Source organism: Oncorhynchus gorbuscha, unplaced genomic scaffold, assembly GCF_021184085.1.
Source record: "Oncorhynchus gorbuscha isolate QuinsamMale2020 ecotype Even-year unplaced genomic scaffold, OgorEven_v1.0 Un_scaffold_2244, whole genome shotgun sequence".
Taxonomy (NCBI): Eukaryota; Metazoa; Chordata; class Actinopteri; order Salmoniformes; family Salmonidae; genus Oncorhynchus; species Oncorhynchus gorbuscha.
This window is the reverse complement of record NW_025746807.1, coordinates 20,551-37,856: the sequence shown is the minus strand read 5'-3', so window position 1 is coordinate 37,856 and position 17,306 is coordinate 20,551. Positions and strand designations below refer to the sequence as shown.

Below are 17,306 nucleotides of genomic sequence, written 5' to 3'. Positions count from 1 at the left end.
TTTGGTTGCTACCCTGTCTCTATGGCATTTTTGTTCATTTTCATGTCAACCAGCACTGTATTCAAAGTGTCCGCTATTATTTTCTAACTATGGAATTTGAATAATACATTTCCATGATTCCAACAGTTCACTGAAGTGAACATTTGGTTTAGGTCCACTCAGTCCCTTAAGAGGGGGGGGGGGGCAAGGTAAATGGCAAGAAATACACAGCCAATCTGAGTGAGTGATCACCGTCAACCTATGGTGAAGAATTTCTATCCTGATGGGAGTGTTCCCTTCCAAGATGACTATGTCCCCATCTACATGGCACGAGTGGTCACTAAATGGTTTGTTGAATGAAAACGATGTAAACCATATGCTATGGCCATCTGTCACCAGATGTTAACCCAATTCTACACCACCATCAACAAATCACCAAATGATGGAATTTCTTGTGGAAGAATGGTGTTGCATCCCTCCAGTAGAGTTCCAGACACTTGTAGAATATGCCAAGGCGCATTGAAGCTGTTCTGACGGCTCGTGGTTCAAGGCCCTATTAAGACACTTTATGTTGGCGTTTACTTTATTTTGATAGTTACCTATACATTACATAATATATATTTTTTTACATTAACAAAAACAAACATTCTTTCTTATTACCCATGACATTTCTCAGGGTATCTGCAAGATTAGGGGAAGATAGCATGAAGGGGTCCCATATTTCCCCCACCTTTGTTCTGTATGGAAGTATGGAATTTGTTTTCTCCAGCGGCAGCCTTTTAAATATCTCACAATACCACTGATTTTTATAGTAGGTTGCTGGTCTTTTATCCAAATCAGATTGAGTTATGTAAGTAAGTAATGGTCTGTTTTCTGTGACACCTGATGCAAATAGCAATGGGGTCCATTGTTCTAGGACATCTTAACATGCCCACTAGCTCAGTTTTTCTCCCAGAAAATGGTTAATGTGGTGGGTAGGTCCAAAACGAGTGCCATTGGGTACGTTTCGTTGTTGTACTTATTTTTGTACTTACACATGTTATTCTTTTATTGGCCTTTGTATCAAATTGATGGTAAGTCTAATGGTGTTGAATAGTTAACATTTCTTTGCTTTTCCACCCTGTAAAAGAGCATGACTGCAAGATGTTTAAGAGAAGATGATGGAATTTTCCCTCCCCTCAATTTAAAAGGAAACAAAAATGGTGAAATCATAGACATTTCTCACTACATAGGGATCCCTTCCTGTAAGAATACCAATAAGAAGAAATAATTCAAGCAAATCAAAATTGAGGAGGCCCAGCATCTGTAATCCTGTTTCTGCTTTCCACCTCTCAGCTTCGCGTTGCTCACAGAAAGTCCATCCCAGCTCTACCCTCTATCAGCTTGGGCAGATAGGGCAGCCAGTGCCTTCGGTACCATAGGCCGGGGAACCCCGTTCCTCTTCGGACCGTCCGCGGGTATCCGCCTGGCCCAGATCGAAGCCCAGCTAGCCCTGCACCAACTGAGCATCATCGCCGCTGCCAGTAACCACGGCAACCAGCAACTGGCCCTGCTCAACCTTCTCCAGCAAGCAGCTGCCAACAACATCGCTCAGCCGCTCGCCCCGTCATGTACCAGCCTCAGCAACAGGGGCACCCTTCAACAGGCCCAGGAACATGCCATACCATCAACAACAACCGGGCCACTCTATGGGCGGCAACAACATGGCCCAGATGAACAGCTACCAGGCGGGTCAGTTCCCGCCGCAAACACGGCTACCCGAGGAGCTGGAGTCAGCGATCTCTGTCCGTGTTCAGGGTGGGAGGGACGAGGACCACCGACTACTCAACCAGAATACCCAGATCCCCGGCAGCACTGTGTAGATCCCCGCATGCACGGGGACGGTCGGGGTGGGAGTTCAGAGACTGCCTATTCTAACAGCAACAACCTTGTTTCGCTCTCCTGCGATGACCAGCAGAATCACATGCAAGATGTGGACTGGTCCAACTACCAGACCCCAGTAAACTCTTTGGTCTCAATCAGCAGCAGCACCTCCAGCAGTCCTCCCACTCTCATGCTAACCCCAACAGCGGGCATTCAGGAGGGGGCATGCAAAGCTGGAATGCTCCTGTTTCTCAACCGGCTCGTCCACAGGGTGGAAACATGCAGGGTCTGTACGTACCTGAGAGCGCAGGCAGTATCCTGGCCGGCTTCGGTTTGTCAAACGATGACCTGGAGGTTCTCAGCCACTACCCTGATGACCAACTAACTCCAGACACTCTGCCCTTCATCCTACGTGACATACAGATACACAAGACAAACAGAAACACAGGCCCTCCTGCGTTCTCTCAAACTCTCCCTGCTATTCCTAACCTGCCACCACCGCTGCGTCTTTCTCCACCACAGCGGCATCCTGCACATTCATGTCCGACCAACATCCCAACTTTTCTGAGTGTGACGCAAACGGCGGGTAAAGTTATCGACTACGGCCATGCGAGTAGGGCGGCGGAAGAGGGTAGGGACTCTTACAAACGCGAGCTACCGTCCAAGGAGAGAGCGACTAAACCAGAGTCAAAGTCCACCGGTTCATCTTTGAAACGTAAAGCTGAATCCCCAAGGCGGCACGACGACTCTTCCGACTCAAAGAAAGACAAAGACTACAGGAGGCGTGCTCCAATCCCCGACACTCACAAGCACAAAAGAACGCCCGTCAGAGAGCCGCCATCAAGATCTCGGTTGGAGCGCGAAGGGTCCAGATCAAGGCCACAGTTCGAAGCCAGGAGTGAGTCGTCAAAATCAACCAGACCCTCCGGTGCCAAACGCAGCTCTAGCACAACCAAGAGGCTCCCAACACCCACCATGATAGGTGATTTCTCGGCGGACCCTCCGAAGGTGTACCCCCACACCTGCTCCCTGTGCGACATGCAATGTGAACGGGCTAAGGTGAGTACCGTACCTGTACCGCACACGTTGTTCGCCAAGCAGAGTTTTTGTTAAACGGATACTTCAGGATTTTGGAGTCTGATGAACTCGTGGATACCATTTGTTGTCTCTGCGTCCAGCTCGGACGTTGCTAATTAGCGTTAGTGCAATAACTGGAAGTCTTTTGCAACTGCTAGCATGCTAATAGATACCATAGACTTCCAGTTGTTGTGCTGATGCTAGTAGGCTTTGGCTTGCAAAGCTACTTCTAACTTCCATCATTCTGGATACAGAGAAATGGTATCAATGAGTTCCCCTGGTTCTGGAGAAGTAGATAAAGGGCTTCATTGCCAAAATCACAAAGTATCCCTTTAAGCTTTTATAAAGGCCCAATGCAGTTAAAGGAAAATTCCACTCAAACTATATTTTGGAATTTGTTTCCATTAGTCCACTGTTGATACAGTACCACAGCGTTTTGAATGTCAGCAGTCAAGTTTTCAAGATATTGGACTTTCAAGAAGCAAAGTGTCACTTGCCACATTGTCGTGGTGATGCAAAACCTTTTGGGACTATCAACAATGGACTAATGAAGAAAGGAGAAAAAAAAGAGTTGTGGGTTGGATTTTTCCTTTAAACACCATAACTACTTTTAAATACACACCAGGCATAAAACACAGTGAAATACATCACATATTTGATTCTACTTACTTAAAGAAACATATTTTAAGCAATGGTTTAACAGTTCTGATTCACATAAACAGTTTGTACGTTTGGTGAGCTTACGGCGATTGAAGCACCAGGTTTTCTGTACAATCATTTTATTTGGACATATAAATACCTTAATTGGCATTCCAGCAGTGATCTGTTGTTGTGCCAGCACCAGCTGAGCGAGCCTCTGTCTTTAGCGAGAGTGAAGTGAATTCGGAACAACAATGTATGTATCTTTAAAAATAGTTTTCACATACAAACTTTATATGTCCGAAATCAGAATCAAATATGCTTCCCAAAAATAACATGGTCGCTGTGGGAGAATGTATATTTTGATTGGCAATTTTCTGCATTTGTCAGTGCCATCGGGTAGCCTGATTCCAGATGTGTCCATGTAAACAGCACTATTAAGGAAATCGTTCTTCTGGCAAAGCATGGAAACGTTTTTATTAAACTACTTTATTGATCTGACTATCCACAAAATGGCATTATTGTGTGCATCTAACCGTACACGGTGTCTTCTCCTTTCAAACCGTTCCTTTGTAAATCCATATATGGTTGGTGTTACTGTTGAGTTGTTCAACAATTAAAACAACTAAACAATCAAGGACAAAAAAAGAGAAACATTTGCTCCTGAAAAAGTAGCCTGACCCGTACTCTGCTAATGACGAAGAAGATGAAGATTACAGAAGACATGGATATAACTGCAAAAGCTGAATCGTATTTGTGGTGAAGAGGACTACCTTTACCCAGTATTCACTCTTCTGCAGTGTACAAAAACATTATCAATGCTGTTTTAATACCAGAAACAAAATTTTGCAATTTATGTGTTTTTTTTACAGGTTGTTGCCAAAATGTCTCTTTTGATAACTTCAAATCTTGATACCTTCTTTAGTACTTTGCCATTTGATTTGATGCCTCAAACTTAAACAAGTAGTTTCAATACATATATTTTTGATAGCTTGTTGAGGAATGCATTCAAGATATGGAAGACCGACACATATCAACAATACCCCTAAATATACATTTCCACCATTCTCCTTAATGCATACACACGCATAGGCACTATGATGGTGTACATGTGATCCTACCAATCACATCTCTCTGCTGGACTCTGGTAGATATCTAACCATTATTTCTTTTATTTTGTTTTTTTTCCTGCCAGGACTGGATCGATCACGTGAACACAGTCAACCACACAGCTAGCTGCAGAGATCTGCGCAACAAGTGGGTGTTTACATTTTTTCTTGTTGCTAAAACTATGCTGGCAGTTCAAATCCTTATGTCTATAGAAGCACCCATCAGTCTAGGTAAAACACTAAATAAATTCAATCACATCCTCCTATGTCGGCCTTCTGCGTCCATCTATGTCGGCCTTCCGCGTCCATGATAGTTGGCCGAGCCACAGCAGTGTTTATCAGACCATGAGACATCCCGAAAATCAGTCTTCTCCCGAAGATGTCTGTAGGGTCCCGAGCGGTTTGAGAAGTGTCGTGACTCGTCTGACGTCGTTAATGCTGATGTGCCAACTAGAGGTCGACCGATAATGATTTTTCAACGCCGATACTGATTATTGGAGGACCAAAAAAAAGCCGGTACCGATTAATAGGCCAATTTTATTTGTAATAATGACAACCGTACTGAATGAACACTTATTAGCCACAAATTGTGCAAGTTCTCCCACTTAAAAAGGATGAGAGGCCTGTAATTTTCATCATAGGTACACTTCAACAAAATAAAATAAAAAATCCAGAAAATCACATTGTAGGATTTTTAATGAATTTATTTGCAAATTATGGTGGAAAATAAATATTTTGTCACCTACAAACAAGCAAGATGCCTGGCTCTCACAGACCTGTAACTTCTTCTTTAAGAGGCTCCTCTGTCCTCCACTCGTTACCTGTATTAATGGCACCTGTTTGAACTTGTTATCAGTATAAAAGACACCTGTCCACAACCTCAGTCACACTCCAAACTCCACTATGGCCAAGACCAAAGAGCTGTCAAGGGACACCAGAAACAAAATTGTAGACCTGCCCCAGGCTGGGAAGACTGTATCTGCAATAGGTAAGCAGCTTGGTTTGAAGAAATCAACTGTGGGAGCAATTATTAGGAAATGGAAGACATACAAGACCACTGATAATCTCCCTCGATCTGGGGCTCCATGCAAGATCTCACCATGTGGGGTCAAAATGATCTCAAGAACGGTGAGCAAAAATCCCAGAACCACACGGAGGGACCTAGTGAATGACCTGTAGAGAGCTGGGACCAAAGAAACAAAGCCTACCATCAGTAACACACTACCCCGCCAGGGACTCACATCCTGCAGTGCCAGACGTGTCCCCCTGCTTAAGCCAGTACATGTCCAGGCCTGTCTGAAGTTTGCTAGAGAGCATTTGGATGATCCAGAAGAAGATTGGGAGAATGTCATATGGTCAGATGAAACCAAAATATAACTTTTTGGTAAAAACTCAACTTGTTGTGTTTGGAGGACAAAGAATGCTGAGTTGCATCCAAAAAACACCATACCTACTGTGAAGCATGGGGGTGGAAACATGCTGTTTTTCTGCAAAGGGACCAGGACGACTGATCCGTGTAAAGGAAAGAATGAATGGGGCCATGTACTATGAGATTTTGATTGAAAACCTCCTTCCATCAGCAAGGGCATTGAAGATGAAACGTGGCTGGGTCTTTCAGCATGACAATGATCCCAAACACACCGCCGGGCAACAAAGGAGTGGCTTCGTAAGAAGCATTTCAAGGTCCTGGAGTGGCCTAGCCAGTCTCCAGATCTCAATCTCATAGCAAATCTTTGGAGGGAGTTGAAAGTCTGTGTTGCCCAGCAACAGCCCCAAAACATCACTGCTCTAGAGGAGATCTGCATGGAGGAATGGGCCAAAATAGCAGCAACAGTGTGTGTAAACCTTGTGAAGACTTACAGAAAACGTTTGACCTCTGTCATTGCCAATGAAAGTATATAACAAAGTATTGAGAAACTTTTTATTGACCAAATACTTATTTTCCGCCATAATTTGCAAATAAATAAATAAATCCTACAATGTAATTTTCTGTATTTTTTATTTATTTATTTTTTAGCTTTTTGAGAATCTTAAATGTTTACTAGAAATTTGAAATCAAATAGCTAAATGATCCATGGTTTGGTCATCTTAAAACAATTCCATATGTTAGCTTTGTAACCCTCCCGCAACGGCTTAGACTTAGAGTTAACTAACCTAACCCATCAATACGCAACAATAACCCATGGATGATATACTCATGTCTCTTCTTTCCCCCCCCCCCCAAAGGTATCCAGACTGGAATCCAAATGTCCCAAGGTGAGAGATGTTCCTAAAATGTAGGACTACCTATTTTTCACCCTGATTATCCAATTGCACCGTTTTATTTTTATTTTTTAATGTCATATTGTTCTTCTGACTCCTCTCTCCACTCTTTGCCCCAAACCAGGAGGGACCCGTCTCAAGGTCAGGATGCTTCTGCCACCTGGCAGTCCCTAGAACGCTCTCCCTCCCGCTCAGTCTCCCGTTCCTTGTCCTGGTCCCCCTCTCCCACCCCCCCTCCGGACCGAAGCCGAAGGATCTCTCCGCCCACATCCCATGGACACGCCCCCCACACCTCTGGTCGGCACAGCCCCTCCCAGTCCCATCGTGGTTCTGCCTCCAGTGCTCACAGGCCGGAGAAGAGAACCAGTGAATCCTCAGGTAAGCCACTTTGTCTAGATGCTAATCTGGGCTAGTGGTTGACACAGTTTCCCAGACCCAGATGAAGCGTATTCCTGGAGTGCTAGTCTGTTGGCACTGTAATGTATCTGCCCTGTGCTACATCGTCATAACCCAGACGTAATTTGTTACCCCTATCTACTGTAATATATCAAATCAAACTTTATTTGTCACATGCGGAAACCTTACCGTAAAATGCTTACTTACAAGTCCTTATTATTCTTGTGTCAGATTTAAATAAAAAAAACTTTACTGAAAAAGCACACCATGCAATAATCTGAGTACGGCGCTCAGACACAAAAACAAGCCATACAGGTACCCGCCATGTTGTTGGGTCAACAGAAGTCAGAAATAACATTATAAATATTCACTTACCTTGGATCTTCATCAGAATGCACTCCCAGGAGTCCCAGTTCCACAATAAATGTTTGTTTTGTTCGATGTCCATGATTTATGTCCAAATACCTTCCTTTTTGTTTTAATATATCGATGTCATTATAACCCAGACATCTGTCACCACTACATCCAGGGATATCTACTATAATATATTTACGTCATTATAGCCCAGACATCTGTCGCCCCTACATCCAGGGATATCTACTGTGATATATCTACCTCATTATAGCCCAGACATCTGTCGCCCCTACATCCAGGGATATCTACTGTAATATATTTACGTCATTATAGCCCAGACATCTGTCGCCCCTACATCCAGGGATATCTACTGTAATATATTTACGTCATTATAGCCCAGACATCTGTCGCCCCTACATCCAGGGATGTCTACTGTAATATATCAATGTCATTATAGCCCAGACATCTGTCGCCCCTACATCCAGGGATATCTACTGTGATATATTTACCTCATTATAGCCCAGACATCTGTCACCCCTACATCCAGGGATATCTACTGTAATATATTTACCTCATTATAGCCCAGACATCTGTCTCCCCTACATCCAGGGATATCTACTGTAATATATCGATGTCATTATAGCCCAGACATCTGTCGCCCCTACATCCAGGGATATCTACTGTAATATATTTACGTCATTATAGCCCAGACATCTGTCGCCCCTACATCCAGGGATATCTACTGTAATATATTTACGTCATTATAGCCCAGACATCTGTCGCCCCTACATCCAGGGATATCTACTGTAATATATTTACGTCATTATAGCCCAGACATCTGTCGCCCCTACATCCAGGGATATCTACTGTAATATATCGATGTCATTATAGCCCAGACATCTGTCGCCCCTACATCCAGGGATATCTACTGTAATATATTTACCTCATTATAGCCCAGACATCTGTCGCCCCTACATCCAGGGATATCTACTGTAATATATCGATGTCATTATAGCCCAGACATCTGTCGCCCCTACATCCAGGGATATCTACTGTAATATATTTACGTCATTATAGCCCAGACATCTGTCGCCCCTACATCCAGGGATATCTACTGTGATATATTTGCCTCATTATAGCCCAGACATCTGTCGCCCCTACATCCAGGGATATCTACTGTGATATATTTACGTCATTATAGCCCAGACATCTGTCGCCCCTACATCCAGGGATATCTACTGTAATATATTTACGTCATTCTAACCCAGACATCTGTCGCCCCTACATCCAGGGATGTCTACTGTAATATCTTTGCGTCATTATAGCCCAGACATCTGTCGCCCCTACATCCAGGGATATCTACTGTGATATATTTGCCTCATTATAGCCCAGACATCTGTCGCCCCTACATCCAGGGATATCTACTGTGATATATTTACCTCATTATAGCACAGACATCTGTCGCCCCTACATCCACGGATATCTACTGTGATATATTTACGTCATTATAGCCCAGACATCTGTCGCCCCTACATCCAGGGATATCTACTGTGATATATTTACGTCATTATAGTCCAGACATGTGTCGCCCCTACATCCAGGGATATCTACTGGGAGCTCCTCTCGAGAAGGCCTGAAGCGTTCCAGAAATGACCCCGCCAAGTGTGCGACTGGCCACGGCAACAGAGCAGGGGTTTCTGGGAAACACGAGTCCGGGAAACGTGAGTCCTATTTGTCGTCCACCAGCAAGTTTCCGGCGTCCATGTCTGAGAAGCCACATCGCCCATCTTCCTCTGCTTCCTCTAAGCCAGGCGCCAAGCCAGCGGCCGGGAAGGAGACCGCCTTAGGACAGGACTCAGAGGTGTGCCCTTCGCAGAGCTTTTGGTTCAATCTTTTGTTTGCTCTGCACAGTGTCATTAGGGCTCTTAAGATTAACCTCATTATCAGTAATCATTACTTTCAGTAGTAATATCATTAGAGAAAATTCGCAAATTGAATTAGAACTAACTTATAAGCAGCTTCTTCACACTCCCATCCAACCCAAGCAGTGGTTGTAAACCTTCCTTCCTTGATTTTAGCTCCAGTCCTCCAGCGCCACAGAAGAAGCCGAATCCAACGCAGCAGAAGAAGAATCCTCCAGGTTCCTACTTGCTCTATCTGTCTGGCCTCCCTGTAGATGCCAAGTACCAGGAAGTGGTGTCACTGGTGCAGTCCTTCGGCAAGGTCACCAACGTCCTCATCATCAGGAACGAGGAGGGGATGAGAACCAAGGGCAGCCGCAATACAGTAAAGTGAGTATAAATTACTGTGTGGGAATGTCAAGTTAGACATCATACCCTTTAATGCTAAGTGGTGTCTTTTTTCTAAGTATGAAGACATCTTGTTTATCCCCTGGAGTCGATTTTCCCCGGCCCTGTATAATTTTTAAAAATCCCCATCAAAATCCCTCAGTTTAAGCATTGTTGTGGAGTTAACATCCAATTTGTTTGTTTTCCTGTTTATAAGTGTGATTTTTCAGAGAGAAAATGGAAACCTGTGAAAAATAAACAGATGAAATGGAATTTTGGGGGAAAAACTGAAACTGATTTTTTAGGGCTGAATAAATAGGCTGAAGCATGTTGTTGCCCCTCTGCATTTATTATATTAACTGGTTAGCTTCCAAAAAGTACATGTGGACTGTTGTAACATCTTCAAAGTGTGCCAGGCAGATATATTAGTAACGTCTTCGTGAAATCGTCCATATTGTTCTGTTGTGGCGGGAATGATTTTGCCGTGGCACAGCACTACATATATATGACTGCAGCGGAAACACTGATACACTATATATACAAAAGTATGTAAACACGACATCAAATGAGTAGATTCGGCTATTGCTGCCACCCGTTGCTGAGAGGTGTATAAAATCAAGCACACAGCCATGCAATCTCCATAGACAAACTTTGTCAGTAGAATGGCCTTACTGAAGAGCTCAGTGACGACCAACATGGCCCCGTTGTAGGATGCCACCTTTCCAACAATCTAATTGGTGAAATTTCTACCCTGCTAGAGCTGCCCCGGTCAACTGTAAGTGCTGTTATTGTGAAGTGGAAACGTATAGGAGCAACAACGGCTCAGCCGCGACATGGTAGTCCACACAAGCTCACAGAACGGCACCGCCAAGTGCTGAAGCACGTAGCGTGTAAAAATCGTCTGTCCTCAGTTGCAACACACTACTGATTTTCAAACTGCCTCTAGAAGCAACGTCAGTACAAGTACTCTTCGTCTGGAGCTCCATGAAATGGGTTTCCATGGCCGACAGCCGCATACAAGCGTAAGATCATCATGCGCAAAGCCAATCGTCGGCTGAGGTGGTGTATAGCTTGCCGCCATTGGACTCTGGAGCATTGGAAATGCGTTTTCTGCAGTGATTAATCACTTTCTACCATCTGGCAGTCTGACGGATGAGTCTTGGTTTGGCGGATGCCAGGAGAACGCTACCTGCCCCAATGCATAGTGCCAACTGTAAAATTTGGTTGCAGAGGTATGTTCTGGGGCTGTTTTTCATGGTTCGGGCTAGGGCCGTTCTAGTGAAGGGACATCTTAACGCTATAGCATACAATGACATTCTAGAATATTCTGTGTTTCCAATTTTGTGGCAACAGTTTGGGGAAGGACCTTTACTGTTTCAGCATTACAGTGCCCCCATGCATAAAGCGAGGTCCTTACAGAAATGGTTTGTCAAGATCTGTGTGGATGAACTTGACTGGCCTACAGAGACCTGACCGTAACCCTATCGAACACCTTTGGTATGAATTAGAACGCCCCCTGTTGAGCCAGGCCTAATCGCCCAACATCAGTTTCTGACCTCACTAATGCTCTTGAGTCAGGGACCTCACGATATGTATTGCATTCAATATTGTTATTTTGTTGCAATTCAATGTTCCAAACATAATGCTCACGGTATGTCTGCTGCAAAGGAACAAGAGAGAACCATGATAAAACCAAGTTTTGATTTGTCATGGATTTAAAATTGCAAAAAAAATGGCTTCCTATTGAGAAAAAATAAACAAGCTATGAAGCCAGAGTAATGGTGCAGGTACACCCACTGGTGCAAAAATGATATTCAGATATGTAACTGTACCCCCCCATCACTAGTTTTGTATCCATCTGTCTAACATCTACCCCTCTTGGCGTCTCTGTTCCTGCAGGCCACTGTTTGCATGCAGAAAGAGCAGGATGCTAAAGCACTGGCTGAGTGCCTCACTCTCACCATACGGGAACACCCCATCTCTGTCTCCGACCAGGTTTGTCCCTTCCTGCTTTCCGTACCAAAGCCACCTCCGCTCCCAGCTGGGTATTCATCCACTGGATTGAATATCATAGAATTGGCTCATGACAGAAAGAGGAGAAAAATAAATATAAAGAAAGGTGATGATTGATCAAATTGAATCTGTTTTTTTCTTTGTTTTACAGAATGGCGAGGGGGAGCTTACTTCCTCCATACCTGTCATTATAAAGGGGTAAGTATTATGCATTACCTGTGTATACTAGGGTTATCTTTGACCCCTGAACTTTGCCACTTGTGTGTTATTACGGAGGCAGATGTTCACACATTTCACTACTCTCCATAGAGAAGTGATCGGTGCTCCAAAGACACCTGCGGCCCCCAACGAGGCCAACTTGACCGTCAAAGTCCCAGGTAAAAAAAAACATACACTTAATGTTCTTTTGGAATGCATCCCAAATGGCACCCTATTCCCTATATAGTGCATTGTGTTCTGCTCAAAAGTATTGCACTAAATAGCAAATAGGGTGCCAGCCTTAATGTCTTGTATATTAATCAACTAATGATGTTTGATAGACCTGATCAATAAGAGTTGTGAAATGTAACATTATACTTTTCCCCCCCACAGAAGCCAGCGTTGGTCAGAAGAATTCAAATGAGGTGCTTTATTTTTGTTTATCTGTCTCTTATTTGCCAGTATGTCTATTACAATTGAATGAAGTATTTAAATCTTGTATATCACATCTACAGAAATACAAGTAAGTGACTGCTGTCACGTGCCGAATGCAGCAGGTGTAGACTTTACTGTGAAAGCTCTTATCCAGCAATGGAGTTAAGAAAAGATTTACTACAAAAACAAAAGTAAAAAAATAGCGGAAGAAAATTGCGTAACAGATAATAAACATCGAGTGGCAGCAGTGTAAAAATGAGAGGGGGGTTCAATGTAAATAGTCTGGGTGGCCATTTGATTAATTGTTCAACAGTCTTGTGGCTTGGGGGTAGAAGCTGTTAGGGGCCTTTTATTCCTTGACTTGGTGCTTCAGTACCGCTTGCTGTGCGGTAGCAGAGAGAACAGTATTACTTGGGAGATTGTTTTGGGGGGGGGGGGGGGGGCTTCCTCTGACACCACCTAGTATACAGATCCTGGGTGTTGGGAAGTTTAGTGTTCCAGCATATAGTGTTTCAGTTAATCTTTAACACTTAAAACAATAAGAAACTGAGCCAGCCAGTCAGCCAGCCAGCCAGCCAGTCAACCAGCCAGTCAGCCAGCCAGTCAGCGGTGTCTGAGCTGTAAGATTAAATGGGTTTCCCAACAGATACACAGGGAGCAGGTGAAGCCACAGAGGAAGAGGAAGAGGGGCTGTAGAGCGGGACAGCTCGAGAGACTCAAAAGACTACAGAGGGAAAACAAGGTGCAGAACTGAACTGATATCTCATAGGCCCAGGCAGGGGATGCTACATTATGGAACGTTTAGATAGAAATCTATCATGTAGATTAGCCTTGATTTGGCTCCGTCAGGACAGGTAGAATAGGAAATTGTGTGACTGTCAGCTCTATTCATGATATCTCTGTATACAACGTTCTGACCGTTTTCTTTTGTTACCTCACTAAATACTCCACGTCTTTATTACGACGGTCTTTGTCTCCTGTGGTTTGACCTTTTTAGAGGGGCATGGTCAAGATTACTGGACTTCCTGAAAGCGGCTGCTCCGAGGTTGATATCGCAAAGCTGGCCCAGCCCTTCGGAACACCTGTCAAGATCCTCCTCATCACCAAGCCCAGTGAGGTAGGCACGCTATCTGCAATAAATCACTCACTTTCATATTATGTGGCTTAGGGCAGTGTTTCCCAACCCTGGTTCTCCAGTACCCCAACAGTACACCCTGTACAAGCACACCTGATTCAACTTGTCAACTAATCATCAGGCGCTCAATGAGTTGAACCAGGTGTGTTTGTCCAGGGCTACAACAGAAATGTGTGCTGTTGGGTGTACTGGAGGACCAGGGTTGGGAATTTGATTCCAACGTAGGACCTGCTGAATATATTGGCAGTGTCAAATGTTCTGTCAGATGCTTTGGGTAAAATAGTCAGTATAATGGCAATATCATATGATTTTCACATTGATTTTTAAACAGTATAACTTGTGTGCCCAATATGACTGACTGTCTGTTTGTGGTCCTCGCCAGGCTCTGGTCACCATGCAGGATGTGGAGACAGCCCAGGAGATGGTGAAAGTTTACACCGACATGCCTGTCTGCATCAACGACTCTGTTCTGAACATGAGCCTGCTTCCAAACCTCCTGGTGGACTTCAACAGACCGGTAAGATGCTGTGGCTTGACTGACTGATCCCTATTAGGGCCTCAACCGTGCATCTCCAGCATCCTCTGTTCTGGGCAGTTTTCTTCACTTAATTCCAGCTGGTTGCTGCAAAGTATGATAAATGTCCACTATGAAAAGAGTGTTTATGCACATTCAACTTATTCTTCTCTGATCAGTGACGACATAAAGAACTTTTCATTCCATTTTATTACCACAGGTGGCACTTTTCCATTCATTGATGGGACCCAGGAATCCTGTTAGTGTGAGTATTTTACTGTTGCTTCAGCTAACCTAAAAGGCTCTTAATAATAGCATTGTTGCCACCTCATGGAAAAGGCAGAAAAACACAGACAATCCCAACTGATTTAAGACCTGTATGTTAAAACATGATTTAACCTAATGAAATGAATCACACCCAAGACCATATATTATTGCAGAGTCCCTTTACAATTTCTAACAACTATTTATGAAGTTGAGCTTCTAATAATTGATACAAGTGAAGGTTTTTGTAATTGATGAATACATTTCAATGTTTCCAATACGTCCTGCAGGAGGTGGGAGGTGATGATGATGATGACTGGAACCGTCTCCTAGTTGTCAGTAACATCCCGGCCACGCCCTCCGGCCCAACTGAGATCCAGAATCTGGTCCAGCGCTTCGGCACAGTCCAACAGACTCTGGCACTCAAGGACAAGGTGAGGGACCTGTGGGTGGGGAGGGGTGTGTGTTGGGGGACGGGGGGGTCTTTGTGTGCTTAAGTGTCTGTCTACGGGAGGGACATCTTAGTGAGGAACGTTTAACTGTTTGTGTGTTCAAGTGTCTTGCATCTACCCTGCCTATAGTAATTCCACGCCATCCATCCAATCCTGTTTTCTTTACCCCATGCAGATCATCTTTGAGATGGGAACAGCAGACATGGCCAAGAGTGTCTTCAACCGCTTCCAGAAGTTTCCCTGCATTGTTCAGAACAACAAGCTTGCCTTCTCCTGGAAACCTGATCCCAAGACTGATCTACCTAAAGTCGACATCTCCTCTGCCGGCTCAACAGCTTCAACTGATGGCAATGACTCCCAGACTGCAGAGACCACTATGCCCCCTGGTGGCCAGGAGGACTCACTGTCTCAGTCAGGATTAAAGGTGGAGTCAGGAACCGGGGTTGATACTAAGGTTGAAGGACAGGAGGTTCAGCCAGGGAATGAAGGGATGAATGTTGAAGAAGGGGTTCAAGCCACAAAGTCTCCAGCATTAGGAGGAAAGGATTCAGAGAAGGAGCCTGATGCATCTCCCTTACAGCCAGCAGGAGTGAACCAGAGAGAACCTGGAGGTCAGGGTGGAGAGGTCGTCACAGAGAAAGTTGTAGACATTTCAACAACGGAGTCCGAAGAACCAGTCTCCTCAGATGCTACCTCCGCTCCTCAAGCTGCTAAACCAGAGACGGAGAACATGTCTGTTTCCAGTTCCACAACAGCCACCCCAGCCCCAAAAGTGATGGCAGCCATCATAGAGGCCTTACGACAGGAGAGCAGGAACAGATCCTCTACCAGGATTGCCACCAACCAGGCTGCAGCTGAGAATCCTCCAGGTAAACAACCAAAAGATAAGGAGACTCCAGATGTTCAGGCTGCCCCCGCTCTACCCAGAGTGACCCCAGAGATCCTGAAGGTGCTGCTGGAGGAATGCAGGATCCGGTCCACCAGTAGGGCCGGCGCTGAGCAGGCCAGGAAGGAGCAGGCTCAGGCGCCCCTGCAGGCCAAAAGCCATCCACCGGAAACCGAAGAGACCACAGTGGAGACAGGGAGCCTGGAAGAGAGCAGGCCACCAAGAGGAAGACCCGTGAGGAGGAAAGGGAGGAGAGGGAGACAGCGAGGAGGGAGAGGGAGAGGAGGATGAAGACCCAAGAGGAGGAGAAGGAGAAAGGAAGGAGGGAGAGAGAGAAGAGGCGGTCCCACAGGGAACGGTCATCAGGATCACCGGGGTCCAGGTCCTCTATGAGGTATGAGGGGAGCCGGCACAGTGGGAAGAGCGGCGCCAGGTCTGAGTCCAGGAGAGGAAACGGAGAGGAGAAACAGCAGGTAGGAGAGAGGCTAGTGTGTTGGTATTCACTCTATATACAGAGAGGACAAAACATTAACAATGCTTTCCATGATAGGCTTTCACCTGGACAGTCTATGATCCCTTATTGAGGCCACTTGTTAAATCCACTTCAATCAGTGTAGATGAAGGGGAGGAGATGGTTTAATAATGATTTTCAAGCCTTGAGACAATTGAGCCATGGATTGTGTGTTTGTGCCATTGGGCAAGACCAAATATTTGTGCCTTTGAACAGGGTGTGGTAGTAGGTGCCAGGCACACCGGTTTGTGTCAAACCCAGCAGCGTTGCAGTTCTTTCCATCCTCAACAGTTTCCCGTTGTGTATCAAGAATGGTCCACTACTCAAAGAACATCCAGCCAACTTGACACAACTGTGGGAAGCATTGGAGTCAACAGGCCAGCTTCCCTGTGGATCGCTTTCAACACCTTGTAGAGCGGGGGGGCAACTCAATATTAGGAAAGTGATCCTAATGTTTGGTGTACTCTGTGCATGTATGGATGGAGAGAGAATCTCCAGTGAACCAGAGTGTCATATACCCATCATGAATACAGAATGCCAATATCAACTTTCCAATCATTTTGGGGAATGAAGAAAACGGTGGTTTTTAAAGTTCCCTGTCATGTGTTCTTTCAGGAAGAGGAGGAGTTAGGTGAGAAGCACGTCCCCTTCGACATGGAAGACTTTGTGACTGTGGACGAGGTGGGGGAAGCAGCTGCGGTGCCCCTTCTCCCCGAGACAACCACAGAGGTTACAGTTAACGACCCTGTGACCACAGCCTCTGAGGCGGAGCAGCAGGCACCAGCTGACACTACATCGATGGAGTTGGAGGGTGAGCCTGGGACAGCCAAGGTACGGGAGGAAGCGCTGGACAAACGAGAACAGAAGGAGGAGGGGTTGTCCCCATCAACCACAGAGGGTTCGGTGAAGACTGCAGAGGGACCTGGGGACG

At 45.1% G+C, this 17,306-nt stretch overlaps 1 protein-coding gene across 1 annotated transcript; it reads left to right on the top strand.

The window, feature by feature from the left end:
• The first annotated feature begins 1,634 nt into the window (after positions 1 to 1,634).
• On the top strand, positions 1,635 to 16,652 carry LOC124025439 (zinc finger protein 638-like). The gene is made up of 18 exons (XM_046338880.1): positions 1,635 to 1,776; positions 1,937 to 2,901; positions 4,754 to 4,815; positions 6,894 to 6,923; positions 7,054 to 7,307; positions 9,281 to 9,540; positions 9,758 to 9,970; positions 11,867 to 11,962; positions 12,132 to 12,178; positions 12,290 to 12,357; positions 12,572 to 12,603; positions 13,260 to 13,355; positions 13,611 to 13,730; positions 14,131 to 14,265; positions 14,483 to 14,527; positions 14,817 to 14,960; positions 15,154 to 16,337; positions 16,592 to 16,652. Exons 1-17 carry the CDS (start codon positions 1,635 to 1,637, stop codon positions 16,153 to 16,155), a joined length of 3,711 nt encoding a protein of 1,236 aa, XP_046194836.1. The 3' UTR covers positions 16,156 to 16,337; positions 16,592 to 16,652.
• The last annotated feature ends 654 nt before the right edge of the window (positions 16,653 to 17,306 follow it).

Bases quoted from the DNA above. Each gene is read 5' to 3' on its own strand.
- LOC124025439 (XM_046338880.1), top strand. From the start codon at position 1,635: ATGCCATACCATCAACAACAACCGGGCCACTCTATGGGCGGCAACAAC. The intron at 7,308-9,280 runs GTAAGCCACTTT...CCCTACATCCAG, and splicing joins GAGAACCAGTGAATCCTCAG to GGATATCTACTGGGAGCTCC. The intron at 12,604-13,259 runs GTGCTTTATTTT...GTTTCCCAACAG, and splicing joins GTCAGAAGAATTCAAATGAG to ATACACAGGGAGCAGGTGAA.